The sequence below is a fragment of the Papaver somniferum genome, chromosome 8 (genome assembly GCF_003573695.1).
Source record: "Papaver somniferum cultivar HN1 chromosome 8, ASM357369v1, whole genome shotgun sequence".
NCBI classification, from domain to species: domain Eukaryota; kingdom Viridiplantae; phylum Streptophyta; class Magnoliopsida; order Ranunculales; family Papaveraceae; genus Papaver; species Papaver somniferum.
The window spans coordinates 125,586,223-125,605,901 of record NC_039365.1 but is presented as its reverse complement, the minus strand read 5'-3'; the positions used below and the strand labels follow the sequence as shown (position 1 = coordinate 125,605,901).

Sequence of the window (19,679 nt, the reverse complement as noted above, 5' to 3'; positions counted from 1 at the left end):
CCATCATGATTGATAAAATAGCACTCAAGAGATCAAAACAGTGCTTCTATTGGTGGGAGGTTGGGTAGCTCACCATTCTACCCGGAGTATACATACGATGACACACACTCTAAAAGCACATATTTAGACATGTACAAAGAAATGAAGGTCGGTGCCTCTCATGATGTAACATGGGTAGTCTCCACTATAGGGGATCACAACTCTAATACCGAATTCAGCATGCACCTAATTTTCCACTGGCATGGTTAAATCCAACTTTAACTCTCATACAAGTAAGAAACCCGATCACGTTCTCTGTCATCTCTTAGTTCAGTCACTCTTGTGAGAATCTTGATGTAATCTCAGCGACATGTATACTATGTGACTCTAAACTAACTACAAGTTGGAGTTTTTTATTCATTAATTTACACAAAAGTTGAAAAATTTGAAAAATTTACAACGCATATGCTTAACCACTCCCCGACACTTAAACTTTACATTGTCCTCAATGTAAATTGAGTCATCCAAAGTAAGTCAAGGTGGGAAATCCTACATGATAATGTGACAAGAAATCAGAAAAAGTAAATGTAAGACAAAAAAAAAGCTAAAAACAAGACAAGAAAATAAAAATAAGACAAGAAATACTCATCCTATGGGTTGCCTCCCATTTAGCGCTTGGTTTAAAGTCTTCAACCCGACTATCTCCTTGCTTTCTATGACTCCTCCAGAGGGAGTACTTCCACAAAGTTATCTCCTTTCACCACTTCGGAAGTGAAATTCTCATAATATGGTTTCAACCGGTGCCCATTAACTTTAAGTTCCTTGCTTGTAGTTATACTACGAATTTCTACTGCACCATGAGAAAACACATTAGTAACAATAAAAGGTCTGATCCATCGTGACCTTAATTTACCCGGAAATAAATGCAAGCGAGAATTAAACAAAAGCACTTTTTGTCCAATGCAGAATTGTTTCCTAGAAATCATATTATCATGAAATGCTTTGGTTTTTTCCTTGTAAATGCGTGAGCTTTCAAATGCATCATTGCGAAGCTCCTCTAGCTCTTGGAGTTGTAACTTCCTTTGATATCCAGCACCATCCATCTCCATATTGCATTGCTTAATAGCCCAAAACGCCTTACGCTCAATTTCAACGGGTAAACGACAAGGTTTACCATACACAAGCCTAAAGGGAGACATCACGATAGGTGTCTTGTATGCGGTTCTATAAGCCCACAAAGCATCATTATGTCGCATGCTCCAATCCTTCCTTGTTGGATTCACCGTCTTCTCTAGAATGGATTTCACCTCCCGGTTAGAAACCTCGGCTTGTCCATTTGTTTGGGGATGATAAGGTGTTGCAATCTTGTGCGACACATTGTACTTCTTCAACAAGTTTTGTAAGAACCTGTTTTTGAAGTGAGAACCCTCATCGCTAATTATGGCTCTTGGAATTCCAAACCTTGCAAAAATATTAGCTTGCACAAAATCTGAAACCACTTTAGAATCATTAGATGGGGTGGCCTTAGCTTCCACCCATTTGGAGACATAATCAACAACAAGTAAGATATAAAAATTCCCATGAGAGTTGACAAAAGGACCCATAAAATCAATACCCCATACATCGAAAACTTCAATAAATTGAATAAAAGTTTGCGGCATTTGATTGCGGGCACCTAGATTGCCTGTTCTTTGGCACCTAGATTGCTTGTTCTTTGGCACCTATCGCAAGTTGTACAAAATATATATGCATCCTTGAACAAGGTTGGCCAATAGAAACCTCTTTCAAGTACCTTGTGAGCAGTTCTCTTACTCCCAAAATGTCCTCCACAAGCATGGAGTGACAAAAAGACAAGATAGAGTTAAACTCGGATTCGGGAACGCACCTTCGTATTACTTGGTCACTGCAATGTTTCCATAAGTATGGATCATCCTATATGTATTGGTTTCCTAACTTCTTAAGTTTGTCCCTATCAGCACGAGACAAGTTCTTTGGGATTTGTTTAGACACCAAGTAATTCACAATGTTAGCATACCATGGTTCTCCAAAGGCAATTGAGAATAGTTGCTCATCCGGGAAACTTTCACGCAATGGGATAGCTTCCTTGTCCACAGCAAGACGGCTCAAGTGATCCGCAACGGTATTCTCAATTCCTTTATTGTCCTTGATTTCAATATCGAACTCTTGCAAGAGTAAAATCCATCGTATGAGCCTCGTTTTCGCTTCTTTCTTCATTAGCAAGTACCTAAGTGTTGCATGATCAGAAAAGACAACAACTTTTGTACCAATTAGGTAAGAGCGAAACTTTTGCAAAGCAAAAACAATATCTAACAAATCTTTTTCAGTGGTTCTGTAGTTTTATTGGGCCTCATTTAACATTTTAGAAGCATAATAAATAGCATGAGGTATCTTCCCCACACGTTGCCCAAGCACCGCACCAACCGCATAGTCACTTGCATCACACATGAGCTCAAAAGGATTGCTCCAATCCGGTGGTTTAATGATAGGGACTGAAATCAAAAGTTCTTTCAAATGATTGAATGCCGCCATACACTTTTCATCAAAGTTAAAAAACCACATCTTTTTGCAATAAGTTGCAAAGTGGTGATGCTATCTTGGAAAAATCCTTGATAAATCTACGATAAAAACTTGCATGACCAAGAAAAGAGCGTATCTCCCTCACCGTAGTGGGAGGGGTTAAAGCACGAATAAGGTCTATTTTATAATTATCGACTTCCAAGCCTTTAGAAGATATTATATGGGATAAAACTATCCCATGAGTTACCATGAAATGGCACTTCTCTCAATTCATCACAAGGTTTGTTTCAACACATCATTCAAGGATTAGAGACAAGTTGTTCAAGCAAAGGTCAAATGAATCACCAAAGACACTAAAGTCGTCCATGAACACTTCAATTATGTTTTCAACATATTCCGAGAAAATACTTACCATACACCTTTGAAAGGTAGTTGGAGCATTGCACAAGCCAAAAGGCATCCTTCTATAAGCAAAAGTACCGAAAGGACAAGTGAAAGTAGTTTTCTCTGGATCCTCCGGTGCTATCACAATCTGATTGTAACCTGAGTAGCCATCAAGGAATCAATAGTAAGAGTGTCCAGCTAAACGTTCAAGCATTTGATCAATAAAAGGCAATGGAAAATGATCCTTCCTAGTGGTGGCATTCAATTTCCTGTAATCAATACAAACCCTCCAACCGGTTTACATACGAGTTGGGACAAGTTCATTCTTATCATTCTCCACCACCGTCACACCTGATTTCTTTGGTACTACTTGTACCGGGATCACCCGCTTACTATCGGATATGGGGTAGATAACACCCACGTCCAAAAGCTTGAGTATCTCCTTTTTCAAAACTTCCATCATGGGGGGGTTCAAACGACGTTGCGCTTTTCTTGTAGGCTTTGCATCGTCCTCCAAACGGATCTTGTGCATACAAACGGTAGGGATTATACCCTTGATATAGGGTTATACCCTTGATATCAACAATTGTCCATCCTATAGCCGTCTTGTACTTCCTTAGCACCCTTAGAAGTTTTTGCTCCTGTAATTCACTAAGCTCGTTAGAAACAATCACAGGTAAATCTTCCTTGTCACCCAAGTACAAGTACTTTAGGTGATCGGGAAGAGGTTTCAATTCTAACTTATTTGGAGATTTAACAATTGAAGGTACAAGATTTTCATCACTGCATGTTAAATAAATAAAAGATATATTATGAGTTTATGTGCATCCTTGTAGTGAGTTAAGATCACCAAGGGCTTCCATGACTTCATTACCACACTCTACACCATTATCCATGGATGTAGTTAAAACGGTTTCCAAAGCATCTTCACCATTCAATTCAAACACTTGTTGTGCCAATGTATCCATAACATCAATAGAGAAACAAAATTGGACATCACTAGGATAGCTCATCGTCTCGAAAATGTTGAAACGTATTGTTTCTCCATCAAACTCCATAGTTAGCGTTCCCTTATCCACGTCAATAATAGTTTTCGCCGTTTTCATGAAAGGACGCCCAAGTAGCAATGGAAGAGACGAATCCGGTGAACCTTCATTTATCTCTAACACACAAAAGTCAGTTGGAAAGACTAATTGATTAACCTACACAATAACATCTTCAACAATACCCATTGGGTAGACATTAGAGCGATCGGCTAATTGTAATATAATTTCAGCCTTTTTAAGAGGACCAAGATCAAGCGACTTATACATGGATGCAGGCATAACATTTACGGATGCACCCAAGTCCAACATAACTTTCTTAAATGTAGTATTACCAATTGTGACTGGAATGTCAAAGCTACCGGGATCCTTGCATTTCAGTGGGAGTTTGTGTTGTAAGATTGCCGAAGCATTTACCCCCACACTTAGCACTTCATTACCTTTGAGCCTTTGCTTATTGGTACACAAGTCCTTCAACACCTTTGCATACTTTGGAACTTTCTTAATAGCATCAATGAGTGGTATGTTCACATGGATCTTTTTAAGAAAGTCTAAAATCTCCTTTTCTAGTTCCGCCTTCTTGGAACTTGCAAATCTGCGAGGGAAAGGTAAAGGAGGAACGTAAGTAGAAACCGAAGTTTTAGAGTTAGGAATAGGTACCTCAGAAGTTTGGGGAGAATCATCATTCTTCTCCTCCAAAACAGGTTCCTTTGATGTTTCCACCTTGCCCGAATCAGTAACTTCGGGTTGCACAAGTTGTGTACCACTTCTCAACATAATAGCATTGACGTCCCCTTTTGGGTTGATAGGTTGAGAAGGGAGTTTCCCACCATTTTGTGCCTTCAATTGGTTCAACTCAATAGCCATAGAACCAACTTGAGTTTGCAAATCCTTAACAGTACTCTTCGTTCATTGCATAAAAGATTTTCAGCAACTCTTCCATACTTGACCCCTGATTTTGAGATTGTTGTTGTTGTTGTTGTGGAAATTGTTGTTGTTGTTGTGGTTGAAATCCATTCGGACGGTTGAAAGTAGGTTGTTGAGCCGCTCCTTGCTTGTTAGCATAGCTGAAATTGGGGTGATCTCTCCATCCCGGATTGTAAGTATTGGAGTAGGGATCATACCGTATTTGTTGATTTGGAAAGACCCCATTAGCTTGCTCATCTTCATAAAATCGAGGAGAACTTGGTATAACCGCGGCTGCAACTTGTTGCATCATTGCTGTCATGTTACCCATTTGTTGACGAAGTTCCTCGACCTCGCTCACTTCATTCACTCTTCTTAGAAGCACATCCGAACCACGACTCAGGAATTTTTGTGAGTTCGCTGCCATGTTTTCAATTAACTCTCTAGCTTGTGCCTCCGTCTTGTTCACTAGTGCACCACCACACGCAGCATCAAGGAGATTCCTATCACTTGTTTGGATTCCTTCATAAAAGTATTGGATAATCATAGCGTCACTAACTTGGTGGTGAGGGCAGCTTGCCACTAATCTCTTGTATCGTTCCCAGAACTCATATAATGATTCTCTGACATTTTGCTTCATCCCACATATTTCCTTGCGAATTTGAATAGCCTTGGATGCAGGAAAATACCTCTCTAAGAAAATTTTCTTCAACCCGTTCCATGTAGTGACACTTCCCGGATGGCAAACAGTACAATCAATCCTTAGCGTTGTCCACCATAAAAAATGGAAAAACTTTCAACATTGCACCATCGGCATCAGTCTCCATTAGAAGCATGGCCATGACAATGGTATGGAAGTCCATAAGATGCTTGTTTGGGTCTTCATTCACCATGTCATGAAACTTTGGTAACTCTCTAAGCAACCCCGGCTTGATCTCGAAGGTTGATTTTGTTTGAATACACCATTGTTGTGCATCAAGCCTATGAGAAGCCAAGTCCTTGAGTGTACGATTTGCATCACCTATTGCTTCTTCTTCTTCAACTAGTGGTTCTTCTACAAAGGGAACCTCTTGTTCTTATTCTAGTTGTAACTCTTCTTCCACTTCTAACTCTTGTTCTTTCGTTGTGTCTTGACTTGGTTGGAGTATTATGCCTCTTCGAGTAGCTATCCCGCACCTTGGATAGTTCCAATCTTTAGAAACCAGGGATTAAGTACCTGAAAACAATTCTTGCAAACAAGTGAGAAACAAGACAAAGAAACAAAAAAGCAAATATGGAAGCGGAAATGATGATAAGAAACTAAAAACTTAATAACAAGCTGTATGCCTCCCCGGCAGCGGCGCCAAAATTTGATCGTTGTCGTATGCGTTAAAAATAATTTCAATTTTTTACTTACAAATAATATGGATTAAGTATATGATAAGAAAGAGTTCGTTCCACGGGAGGCGTTTGTTGTTATGCAAATTTAAGTTTCTTAGTAACCAAGGGGGGATTTTGTTTTTATCAAAGCAATAAAATAAAGCAAAGCAATAAAATAATTGGAAAATCAATAAGGAGAAGATATTGGTCGCGGGATAGTATCATTCACAAACATGCATTTTCATCAATGACTAGAATTGATATTTTAATCTCTCATTTACTAAAAGTCCTAGGATACCTTGATCGCAAGTATATCCCGTTAATTCCCTGATTTTATCACAACCATATTAAAAGATGTATATGTGAATTCTTCATAGAAAGCAACCTAAAGTATAAAAGCACAATGAAGTGTAACTCCCTAAAAGCACTAAGTTCTATGGAATAAGATTAATCAATACAAACAAACGTGTGATAGCACTAATCCATTATGATTCATATGCAATTATAAAGATGTATCACTACAAGTAATAACCACACTATGCTACTTGCGATCAAGAATTGACAACTTTTTCGTATTGAAAATCCTAATCTAGCAATGGAGATGAATGCAAATCAAATTGATTCCGGACTCAACCAAACAAGCAATCAAATCATATGACAATATTAATAATGAATCATAAACAATAAAGTTGAGACAAAACTAACGCATTGAATCAAATATCATGTTGAGAAATCAACTTTATCCCATATCCAATAATATGTGTTTAACTACTCATAGCTTTTGAGTTCATCATAATCATAATCAATAATGAAATGAAGAAGATGAAAAATAAATGAAAGCAAACCCTAGTCGCCGCTCTCCAAAACTCCGTGATCCCAAAGAAAGTATGAACTTTCTCCTTTTGTAGCTTTTCATCTTTTCAAAACTAGGTCAATCCTCCAATCCAAAGTCCATCACAAAGAAGTCCACCAAGCCCGTATGTAGAAAATACCCATGTAGAAAATAGCCCAGTAAAATTCTCAGGTGACTGTGAAAATCATCGGTCAAAACTGTTCAAGCGGGTCACCTCGGGTCAACTCAGAAGTCAAACCGAGTTAAAGTGAGTCAGATGGTCTAGTCAGAGCTGAATGCTTTTGCACGGCCTGAACTTATGCAGCACAATCATTGTACATCACCAACTCATATCCAGCCATGATGGTTGTGCATCCTGCAATTCCTGCAACATTTTGACTTCTTCCTCGTTCAAGCTCCTTGACTGCCGCAAAACAGAATTGCAACATTTTGACTTCTTCCTCGTTCAAGCTCCTTGACTGCCGCAAAACATCTCCAAGTGCAACCCGCATCTCCTCATTCTGTCACAGGTTCATTCATTCTCAGCAACATAGTTCCAAGCTCAGTTCCATCTTTACAAGAAACAACATCTTCTAAATTTAACTTGCTCCACAATCCGTAACTCATACCACCAGAAACTGCAGCTGAACTTCAGGCCTGCAACTTCTTCTCCGCATTTATAAACATCAATAGCTTCTCATTAGCTCCTGTAATTTGTACTTGTCCTAACGTACATCTAGGTTCAGGCCATTTCAAAGCACAACTCCTTCTTGCAATTCAGCTTTGAGCAGCAACATTAACATCATTAGCAGCATCTCCATATACTCTACCAAGTCCAACCCATTTCAGCTTAATGGCACACTCCCATCACAGCAATAGTAACACCATTACTCCTCCAGTTTCCCTTCTTTCTTCCTCTCAGTTCAACCACCACTTCTGGCCATTAGATCATGACCTGCCACTCCATCTCAGTCACAGTTCCCTCTTCTTGCAACCTGCAGCTCAACCTCATGGCCCGCAATTGCAGCTGCAGCTCATTCCACAACCACACAACAAGTGATTCCTCCATTTTTTGTAACTGCGGCGACAACAACTTCTCAATCTTCAATTCTCTAACTACACTTGCAACTCCAATCAGTTCTTCACTGTCACCACCATCTCACTGTGTACAGGCCTCCAATACCAGTAACCCCTTCATCGCAGCTGCACAACCAACTTCCAGTCTCATAGCACCAGTACCACCAACTCTGAAATCTTCATTTGCATCCAACCAATTCATGGCTTGATTTCTTGTTTCAACTCAAAACCCTGTAATCCTTCAATAACTGTACCTCCTAGATGCTTCAAAATCAAATTCCACCTCAAACCCATCTGCAGAAACATTAATCAAATCGACCCATCTTCTAATTCATCACCAACAGCTGCAAAAGCAAACCCATCACCAGATTTGAGAAGAAACCCTACATCAACTTCAGATCCCCATCTCAAACCTTAGCTTCTCTGGAACTCAAATTCAAACTCATTTTGAACAGCAACAAATCCTCTTCTTCCATTTCTTGACTCCAATCAATAAACCCATATGCTTTAAATCATCAGAATCCCTAATTTAATTCCATCAATTTCCCAATAGCAGCACCAATAGTATCAATCAAACACACGACTCAACAAACCCATCACACAGAGACTCTTGAATTCAATCTCCTTCTCAGTCTCGGATCCAATCTGTTTAATCTTCTTCTCCATCTGTAAATCGATTTCAGCCTCCTCTTCAATCACTTTTTGTGTCTAATCAACCCCAGTTCAACCATGGAAGCAGCAACTTTTCACTACCACCAATTTCATCTACTGAATCTCTTTATTTCTCTGTCAGGTGCCGCTGCACTTTACAGGCATAGAAAACGAAATAGAGGCTAATGATGAGACAAATGATTTTTCTCTGAAATTTATGTCTTCTGTAGGAAATATAATTGATACATCCACCCAGGTGAAATAGATAAGGGTTGTTCAGATTATTTGGCTGGTCAGTTTCAGGAAACTGACAATTTATTCTTCCGCTCCCTTGATGCGCAACCTTAGCTAGCTCCAACATGACTCGCATGTGCATTGACCTTTTTACCATTTTCGCTCCAAATGGACGATTTCTCCTTCTTTTGCTCCAAATGACTCGAACGTACCTAAACACTCAAAAATAAACATAAGATACACATTTTACACGATAAATAGCAAAGAAAGCATAAACAATAGATATGAAAGCATGGTGTTTACAACACCTATAAGTTAACGACTTAAAGACTTCATTGGGATTGTGAAGCTAGACCCAACTATTTTTCTGTAATTGCGTGTTCTGATCTTGTTGTTTTCTATCGTATTGAGTACTATCTTCTCTAAGATTTTCTCGAGATTTAATCTCCGATAGGCAAGATAAAAAGTAGTCATAAACATCTTCTTCTCATCGTTTGTGATTCCACAATATCTTGTTTCGCTACCATATGATTAAGATTATTGTGAGGTGATTGATATTACCAGGTTGTTCTTCGGGTATATAAATCTGGTGTATCAATTGGTTCATGTTCACTTTGATTTATCAAAAGACGGAACAAAACTCTTAGGTATTTCTATGGGAGACAGATTTATCTATTCAATAGACTTTTCTGTCTGAGACAGATTGGTTTATCAAGTCTTCGACTTTGGGTCGTAGCAACTCTTAGTTGGGGGGTGAGATCAGCTAAAGAAATCAAGTGCGCAGAGTCCTACTGGGATTTTGAGGCGTAAGGAACGCGATTGTACCTTGATCAGTGTGAGATTGGTTAGGGCTCAACTACATTCCATCCCGAAGTTGACTTGGAGTAGGCTAGTCTCTGTAGCAGCTTAATACAGTATGGTGTTCAAATCTGGACTAGGTCCCGGGGTTTTTCTATATTTGCGGTTTCCTCGCTAACAAAATTTCTGGTGTTTGTGTTATTTCTTTTCCGCATTATATTTGTTTATATAATTGAAATATCACAGGTTGTGCGTAGTTCAATCAATTAGATAATCCAACCTTTGGTTGTTGATATAAATTGATTGACACTTGAATATTGGTCTTTGGTACCGTTCGAGTTGTTTCACATAATAATCAGGCTCGCGGATTTCTATCTGTTTGATTTGCTGATTACATTGTGAAATAGAGATACAACTCTTGGATATATTTCCATTGATTGAGTCTGATTGTCTAGTTGATTCTCTTGGAGTTTTTCCATACAGATTGCCTAAACGAAATATTGGGTGACGTTGTTAGACCCCCACTTTTTCACTTGCCACCACTTTCTTCTTCATTGATCTCCTAGCCACCACTTTCTTCTTCATTGATCTCCTAGCCACCACTTTCTTCTTTATTAACTTCCTCCTCACCACTTTCTTCTTCAGCAACTTCTCTATCACCACTTCCTTCTTCAGTAGGTGTATCAGAATCAGATTCTTCTTGTGTTGGTTACTTCGTTTGAGGTGGTGGGTCATTGATGCGGATCACTTTGGATTTAATCCCCGAGCACCTTCGGTGGGAAGCATTTATATTTTGACCACCCTCTCGAAGAGGTCTCAAACTCTGTGGAGAATCAAAGTCATTTTTCCTCTTATGTTTCTTTTCGGATTGCTTTTGTTGCTTGCCCTTGTTTGGCCTGTAGAATACGGAGATAAGCGACAAACAACAATGGAATTGAAAGCATATTTTTGAATTCAAGGTATACAATCGGTTTACTCGATACACATTTAAAATCCGATTCCTAACATAACACATAACAATCGGATTATATAAGTGCTCATGTAATCCGATTCTAACAAAAAAAGTTACAGAAAAATTAGGCATTTTTTCTTACAAGAATCGGTTTACTCGATACACATGTAAAATCCAATTATAACATTACACATCAACAATCGGTTTTTATAAATGCTCATGAAATCCGATTATGGGCTAAGCAGTGATGAAACCAAAGGCTACACAATCGGTTTTTGTGGACACATATGTAATATGATTCTAACAAAAAAAAAGTTTCTGAAAAAAGGTTATCCATACAATAACTGAATCAGGCTATGTGGACATTAACACTGTCTGATTCTGGTTCAAATTTCTCGAACCAGAAAACATATGCAGCAAAATATGTGTTTGTGACAAAGAACATCAATCGTTTCTAAACACAATTGGTTCACAAGTACATTAACATCATCCTCTTCTGGGAAATCCAGAAAATTTTGATTTCAAAATAATCAATTTTTGAGCGATTGCATGTTAGTAAAACCTAGTTTAGAGGATTGGGTTGATAGAAAATTACCTGATTCGACCCATTTCCTCCTCTTATGTGATCAAAGATGGTTCGTCTTCCTCAACCGTTTTCTTCTTCGGTTTGTTTCCAATCGCTTGAACAATTCCGGGATTACTCGCACTAGGATAATTCATGTTAGTAGCATGCTCCACTCGCGTTGGTTTCAACATTATATAGAAGAAGAAAAAAATGATTAATCTTTTTTGGATCGTCGATGATCGACGATGTTTTGGTTTCAGAAAAAATAAAAAAAGAGGGAGAAGAAGAGAAGAGAATAATCGGTTTATAGAGGGGATGAGAATGAAACTGATTTTGATTTTAGGTTTTATTATTAGGAGTTAATGAGGGTAAATTAGTAGTATTAATATTTTTAGAGGGTAAATTGGTAGTTTCAGCAAATTTAGACACCCCTTATCATTTCCTATTAGATAGATGAAATAATTTATAGGCCCGAAATAATAACACTAGGACCCAAACTAGCCAGGAACTGAAAACATACCCAACTGGAATTTATCGGTGTAGGAAGAGAAAAAAAAATATTATATCACCATGGTTAACTCCAAAATAAACTTTGTATGTTCACTTATACGGGTGACGGAGCCAAACATTTTTGTTTGGGGTACAAATATATACTGTCAAAACTAAATCCACATGAAAAATGGCGGCCGTAGGTCTCCATTTTCTTTTTTGACATCTTTTACTGCAAAAATCGACACACAAGTTAGGAAAAGCTTGTTTTCTTTTTCAAAATGTGGCTTGCCAAAGTCATTAACGAGTTTCGTAGTTGAGTTCATGTGCAAAGTCTTTTTGAAGTTGATGCTATAGGGAAGGAACTCACTTGGGCCATTGGGCATTTTGTTGTGGGAAGATTTGTGCAAAACATTTGTCGTGCTTTCATCAATGCAGCATGGATGGATAAATACCAAAATTGGAGGTACAAACCCATGTTTATACATGCGTCTGATCAATCTCTTTTGAATGGAAAATAAGTTGTATCTCAAAGGCCAGTTAGAATTCATGTTATGTTATAAGAGACCGAAAATACTAACTCAAACATATCGCTTTTTAGTTTCTAGGAGGACCTGGACGACTGATGAAAGAAGTAAAACTTGAATTCAGCACCTTCTCCCTCCCGTCAATAAACAGTTGTAAAGCGTTGGATATCTCATTGGGTAGTGTCAATCTAATGGGTTTTTATTCGAATCGGATTGTTGGGACAATGGCAGAGACGGATTTAGCTCTAAATTCCATTACTCAACAGATTCGGAACCCAGTAGTATCTACACCGTTAGATATGTCATCGAATTCTGTGCAGGATTGTGGTAAATTATCTAGCCGTTTGAATGGAAATTCAAAAGTACAAAATTCAATGGCTAGTTCTGGAGAAGGTGCTGCCATTTTCCCTGCTATTTTGTGTTCCCAAGTGACAGATATCGTCAAGTTAGTGGATCAACATATCTCATTTAACAAAAATATGGGTATCAATTGCGATAATCCTGAAGCGAGAAATTTGTGTAAAAACATGTTGATTTGTCATAGGCAGATGGAAAATCAGAAAGTAGACAATCAGTATGATGGTTTTGATAAATTTGATGAAGATTCAACTGATGAAAATTGGGAGGAAGAAGAGCAAAGAGGCACTCTTAGTGCCGAAAAGGAGTTTCATTCTAATTCTTCTAGTACATCTACTTCTAGTCCATCTGGGGTAGCTGAACCAATTTCTAGGGATTCAAAGATTGATGGATCATAAAATATTATCCTGGAATATAAGGGGTTTAGGGGATGAGGCCAAAGTTACTGCAGTCCGTAATGCAATAAGGAGAAATAGACAGTCTATTGTAACATTACAAGAAACAAAAAAGGAAGTTGTGGACGATTGGTTAATTAGGTCTATCTGGATCACAATGGTTGTGAGTATATTTTTCTTCCATCCGAAGGTAGATCTGGAGGTATTATTGTAATGTGGAATTCTTCAGTGGTAGTAATGGAGGAGAGTCTATAATTGGGAGCCTTTTCTGTTTCTTTGAAATTTAGAAATCCACATGACAATTTTCTTTGGTTGTTCACTGCCGTTTATGGGGATTCAGATACCTTAGATTATGAACAATTCTGGCAGGAGATATCTGATATTAAAATCTTTTTCTCTGAACCATGGTTACTTGGTGGAGATTGGAATGCAATTTTACTTCAATCAGAAAGGAATCAAGCTGGTAGATGTGAGAGAAATAGGAATAATTTTAGAAGATTTTTAAATCGACATAAGTTGATGGCTATTCCTATGTCATGTGGTGCTTATACCTGGACAAATTCACAGAATCCACCAATTCTAAGCAGATTGGATAGATTTGTTTTCACAGCTGATTGGGAGAAAAATGCATCTCTTTGGTTCAATTAAAATTGAAGAGACCAATCTCAGATCATGCTTCAATATTACTTAATTGTAATGAAGGTAATCCAATAAAACCTCCTTTTAGATTTGAGAATTACTTCTTATCCAATCCTGATTTCCGTGTTCAAATGAGAATTTGGTGGTCAAGCTTGCATTTTAGTGGTAGGCCAAGTTTTGTGTTTGCTAAAAAATTACAGGCTCTCAAGCAATTTATCAAACAATGGGGTAGAGAAGTGTTTGGTTCTTTACAGGCTGAGGTTGACAAAATTGAAACACAAATTGATGTGCTAGATAGTTTGGAGGAATTTGGAGGTCTTACTCAGGTTGATTTCATTGCTAGAGAAGTGGCCAAAATAAATCATAAAAAGGCTTCTTTGAATTTGGCTAGGAAGTGGCATTCAAGATCAAAAGAGCAATGGTTGCCTGATGGAGAAAGGAATTCAAAAAAAATCACAAAAATGTTTCTTATAATCAAAGAGTTAATTCAATACATTCTTTGTTGGTAGAGGGAGTTATGTGCCATGATAAGGATGTTATTAATTCTGCAGCTAAGGACTTTTATATTGATCTGTTCAGAGAAAAAGTAAAGAATATACCTAAGTTTGAAGAGCTGGAATTGCCTACATTAATCTTGCAACGTACAATCATGTTAGAGAAGCCTTTTGAAGAGGAAGAAGTAAGGAAAGTTATCTGGAATTTATAATGGAATTCTTTAAGGAAGTATGGGACATTATCAAAGTTGATCTTATGGAAGTGATAAAGGAGTTTGAAGTGAAGGGGAGTCTAGATTGGAGGTTAAACTGTACTAACATAATTCTGATTCCTAAGTGTGATGGGGAAAATTCAATGCATAACTTTATGCCAATAATCTTGATAGGAGGAGTTTATAAAATTTTATCTAAGTTATTGGCTGAAAGGTTAAAATTGGTGTTTCCAACAATTATATTAGAATTTCAGGGAGCTTTTGTGGGTAGTAGGGAAAACACTGATGGGATATTAATAGCTTCAGAGCTCATTGATGCAAGAGAAAGAGCTGACATGGAAGGATTAGTGGTGAAGGTGTACTTAGAGAAGGCATTTAATAATATCAGTTGGTCTTGTTTGGATTATACAATGGTAAGGTTTGGATTTGGCAACATATGGAGATGATGGATACAATAGTGTTTATCTAACACTAGATTTGCAATGGCAATTAATGGTTCTGCATCACAATTTTCAGGAGTGGGAAAGGTGTTAAACAGGGAGATCCTATTTCTCCTTTTATTTTTATCATGGTGGTGGAAGTACTTTCTTTACTAATCAAGAGAGCTGCTTCTATGGGTCTAATTGGTGGTTTCAAGCCTATCTACAATGAGTCTTCTTGTACCATTAATCACCTACAATTTGCAGATGATCTTGTGGTGTTCTTGGATGATGATGTGGAACAGATTCTTAACTTGAAAAGAATTCTTTTAGCGTTTGATCTTATTTCTGGTTTGAAGGTGAATTTAAAAAAAAAAAGTCAATTGTTGTTGTGGGTGATGCTCAAAATGCAATTGAATGTGCAGCTTCTTTTGGGTGCAGTTTAACTTCCTTCCCTATAAAATATTTGGGAATTCCTTTAGGAAGTAAGTCTAAGGCTGTAGGTGTTTGGGATGTCATGTTACAAAAATTTCACAAGAAATTAAGCACATGGCATAGAAGATATCTCTCAAAAGGTGGAAGACTTATGTTGATCAAAAGTGTTTTGTCTAGTTTACCAATTTATTATCTTTCACTTTTCCAGTTACCTGTTTCTGTTGAGAAGAAAATGGAAAAGATTATGAGATAATTCTTGTGGTAAAGTTCAAAAACTAAGCAAAAGAGGAGTTGGGTCAATTGGGGTTCTGTTTGTTTGTCTAAGGAAGGTGGAGGAGTGGGTATAAAGAAGTTGAGGAAGATGAATACAACACTTCATTCCAAGTGGATTTGGAGATATGGAAATGAGAAGAAAGCCTTGTGAAGGAAGATTGTCAATCAAAAATTTGGAGGAAATATAGAAGTTTTTAATCAAAATAACACTAGTAAGTCTGTGGGAAAGAGTTTGTGGTCTGAATTTTAAAGAGCAAGAATCATGTTGAAACAAGTTCTAACATTCAGATAAATTGTGGGGATAGATGTTTGTTTTGGAAAGATAAGTGGGTGAATGGCCATTCTTTGAGGTCCATATTTCCTGCTTTATATAAAATGGGTTACTATTCAAGAATGTTACAACATAGATGGTGGTTGGAATTTGGGGTTTAGCAGGGCTTTGGAGGAGACTTAAGTGGAAGAAGTGGCTCAATTAATTCCATTGTTGCCTAATATAATTTCTGACAATCCTGATCAGAGAGTATGACAGTATGGGAATGAGTTTACAGTGGCAAGTTGTTATAAATCTCTTGAAGATGATGGGTTAATTTCTTTCCCTCACAAATGCTTATGGAATCCAAAGATACCACAAAAGGTTATTTTCTTTGTTTGGACCTTGTGATGTAATGCATCTCCAAGAATGGATACATATAGAAATTCTTTCTTGGTTAAAGGGTGTTTGTTATGTAAGAAAGATATCGAATCAAATCAGCACATTTTCCTACATTGTCAGACTACTACAGATATTTCGAAATTCTTCATGGATAGATATAAGTTGCAATGGGTGATGCAAGGTTCAGTAAGACAGGCATTGTGGGAATGGAATCGAAAGAAGGGATCTAATCTGACATTAAGATGGAAACTTTGGGATATAATCCCATTTGCAATATGGTGGACTGTTTGGATGGAGAGAAATGGCAGACATTACAGTGGAATATACAACAACTTGGATACAATCATGATAAAGTAAAAATTCATATTTACAATTGGTGTGTGGGAACCAAAATATTCGATGGTTACACGTTGAATGTTGGTTTGCAGAATTGGGATGAAGTATTAGGCACTTTGTAATAGCAGGATATTGGATTTGTCTGGGGTTTTCTTAGTTTTGTTTTGGTTTTTTTCGATAGACAGATGTTCTATACATCAGTTTTTTCTTGTAATCTTGTGGCTCTCCTATAAATGAGCCTCTTTTGTTCGGCAGTTAACCACCTCCTGGGTGGGATAGCTGCTTTTTCCTTTTCAATATATTGTCATTTGCGTCAAAAAAAAAAAACAGTTGTGAACTCTTCTTAATTTTTTTTCAATTTGCATAAAAATCAGGGAGGAAAATATCGTAAAACCTCACTTAATCTCTGATTCGTTAATTGTTTCATATTTTTGCCGAAAATCAGGAAGGACAACTGCCATCACTAGTCTAAGCATGGCTCTGTCTTTGACTTATATGATTAATGGAACCAATGTGCTACTAACAGCGTGTTTGTTTTTAATTGACTTGGCGTCTGGACCTGACCTGCTCTCTGACTCGGCACGAATCAGATATCAAATCGTTTTTTTTTTTGATTCAAGTCACATGTGACTCGTAATCTGATCCAAATCTAATTCCCAAATTAAATCCGCTTAAGTGAGAGAGTAAAATGCCTTTGATTTATCGATGACTCGCATATTTTTAAATCAAGTTGAGTCAGATTTGACTCAAAAACAAAAACATCGCTTCAAATCTTGATGAATTAATTGATTTTAGTCATATCAAGATGAGTCGGATTAAAAAAAAAAACAATAAAAAAAACGTAATGAAACTCTACCCGTTACTCCATCTGGACACGATTTAGGAAGCATCACTAGCGGGCGGTCAATTCAATTTTTCTAGCTGCTTTGCCACTTCAGAATTAGAATTGCAAATATCATCGGCCATTTCTAGAAATGGTACCACCTCTTAAGTCTGAAGACTCTGAACTATACGAGGAGGAGAGAGATATATTATAATTATAACGAGGATATTATAGCGGGATATTTTGTGTCTATTCGTTTCATGACCAAATGTAAGGCCATCATTCTCATAGATCAGATAGGGTTATTCTTGTAATTCTCTAATCAACTGAAAACTCTTAAGAGGGAAAATAAAATAAAAATAGAGGGATGTAACTGATTACACAGAAAGAGAAAGACAGGAGGGAGTATGAAAATTCTTCCCAAATAATCTTGGAACAAACTCAGACGATCTCTCTACACCAATATCATCATCAGGGTTACTAAACAATCTTCATCAACAACCGCAGTTCTGATTCAGGTGACACGTACGTACGGTTAATATAAGAAGATCAAGAAGAGAAATGCAAGATCTAAGATCATCCATGGAGATGGGTTCATCAGGAGGTATAGGTAATAATCGGTTCTTTGGAGGAGGAATAGGAGGAGATAGAAGATTAAGACCATTTCCACCTCAATCATTAAAATGTCCACGTTGTGATTCATCAAACACAAAATTCTGTTATTACAATAATTATAATCTTTCACAACCTCGTCATTTCTGTAAAAGTTGTAGACGTTATTGGACTAAAGGCGGTGTTCTTCGTAATGTTACAGTTGGTGGTGGTATTAGGAAAACTAAACAACAACAAAAATCATCTTCTTCTTCTTCTTCTAATCCTAATAAACATAGAAATAATAAATCTTCATCTTCTTCTTCTCCTGAGCCTAATCATCATCATCAATATCAAAAAGAGAAAAAGAGATCGAATGATAATAATGATAATAATTCGAATTCTAGTAGTGATAGTTCAAGTCTTACTGCTACAACTACTACTGCTGCTACAACTCATGAAGCTGCTTCTAATTCAAGTTCTGCTCCATATCATCAACAACTGTTGAGTTTCAATGACTCTACTGGTTTTGCTTCTCAAACTACGAATACTAACCCTAATTCTACTTTTGAGCCATCAATGATTCATCAACATTTGAGTAGCAGTCTTGATGATCAAGGGATTCCTGATAATCAAGGGATTTTTCAAGAACCTAGTAGTTTTACTAGTTTGATTACTAGCACTGCAGGTTCAAATCATGGATATTCAGGGTTTAATTTATCGGATATATCGCCGTTCCGTTTACACCATCAACAAGAACAGCAACGACATGTCGATCAGTTAGAGCAAGTAGAGAAGATGACTTCGGTAAATATGGTGGATGAGTTGAAAATGCAGTTTGATCAGAAAAATGATCAACTGAAATTGCAAGAACTGACGAAGAATTTTTACGATCAAACTGTTCCAGTAGAAATGCCAGGGTTACCTCCAAACAGGACTATAATTAACGGGGAATTAACAGCGTCAGATTGGCAGATTTCAAATACAGGTAATCATCATCACCATCAAGGGTTATTTGATTTACCTAGCACAGTTGTTGATCAAGTTTTTTGGAGTCAATCGAGTCCATGGACTGAACATGACCATCCTATATACCTTCCATAGACAAAATCTCACAATTGCTATATATATATATATATAGATCTTACTACAAATATGTTGTTTCATAGACAGTTTGATCAGAAAACCAAGAAAAATACCCTACAGAATGGGTATTTGATCTATGTAAATTTTACTATATTTTGATTTCAATTTTTCTTTTTCTTTTGGAGCTTGTTTTGCTTGAAATTGGTTGTATCGTTTGTTTGCAAGAATGACTTTGATAATTGTAAATTCTCTTCTTTTTTTTGTTTTGCTCTTCAAGGGGGAAAATCATCTACCTTTTAATGGATAAATTAAGTATAGAAGAAATGTGTTCATTGTAATAATTATGGCTCTTTTCTGGCTTGGGTGTTCAAGTTGTTGAAATTGTGAAGTTTGTATTATTAGTTTGTCTAATCATCTAGTTTAAGTTCATAACATCGTACTTGATTATTAATTAACACAACCGCAATGAATAATTAATTCTTAATGAATTCTAGTGACATGTATAATCACTTGAGCTGATCTCTACATTTCGAGTGATTCTTTCTTGACTGCAATCATCCACAGTCACTACCTTCCAATACAGTTGATCGAGGAACCATCTTAAAATTCTTTTAACTGCTAATTCGAGTCTAA

General features: G+C 37.1%; 2 protein-coding genes across 2 annotated transcripts; both read left to right on the top strand.

Moving 5' to 3' along the window:
• The first annotated feature begins 14,430 nt into the window (after positions 1-14,430).
• Positions 14,431-15,538, top strand: LOC113306003. Its single transcript, XM_026554993.1, has 3 exons — positions 14,431-14,849; positions 14,948-15,209; positions 15,494-15,538. The coding sequence occupies exons 1-3, from the start codon at positions 14,431-14,433 to the stop codon at positions 15,536-15,538; spliced, it is 726 nt and encodes a 241-aa protein (XP_026410778.1).
• A 2,115-nt stretch (positions 15,539-17,653) lies between these two features.
• On the top strand, positions 17,654-19,387 carry LOC113302936 (dof zinc finger protein DOF5.4-like). Its single transcript, XM_026551911.1, has one exon. The coding sequence runs from the start codon at positions 17,931-17,933 to the stop codon at positions 19,062-19,064; it is 1,134 nt and encodes a 377-aa protein (XP_026407696.1). The 5' UTR covers positions 17,654-17,930; the 3' UTR covers positions 19,065-19,387.
• Positions 19,388-19,679: the final 292 nt, after the last annotated feature.

Excerpts from the sequence above, each read along its gene's own strand:
- LOC113306003 (XM_026554993.1), top strand. The coding sequence starts at position 14,431 with ATGGAATTCTTTAAGGAAGTATGGGACATTATCAAAGTTGATCTTATG. Across the intron at positions 14,850-14,947 it reads TTGGATTATACAATGGTAAG|GAGTGGGAAAGGTGTTAAAC; the intron begins GTTTGGATTTGG and ends CACAATTTTCAG. Across the intron at positions 15,210-15,493 it reads ATCTTATTTCTGGTTTGAAG|TTACCTGTTTCTGTTGAGAA; the intron begins GTGAATTTAAAA and ends TCACTTTTCCAG.
- LOC113302936 (XM_026551911.1), top strand. The coding sequence starts at position 17,931 with ATGCAAGATCTAAGATCATCCATGGAGATGGGTTCATCAGGAGGTATA.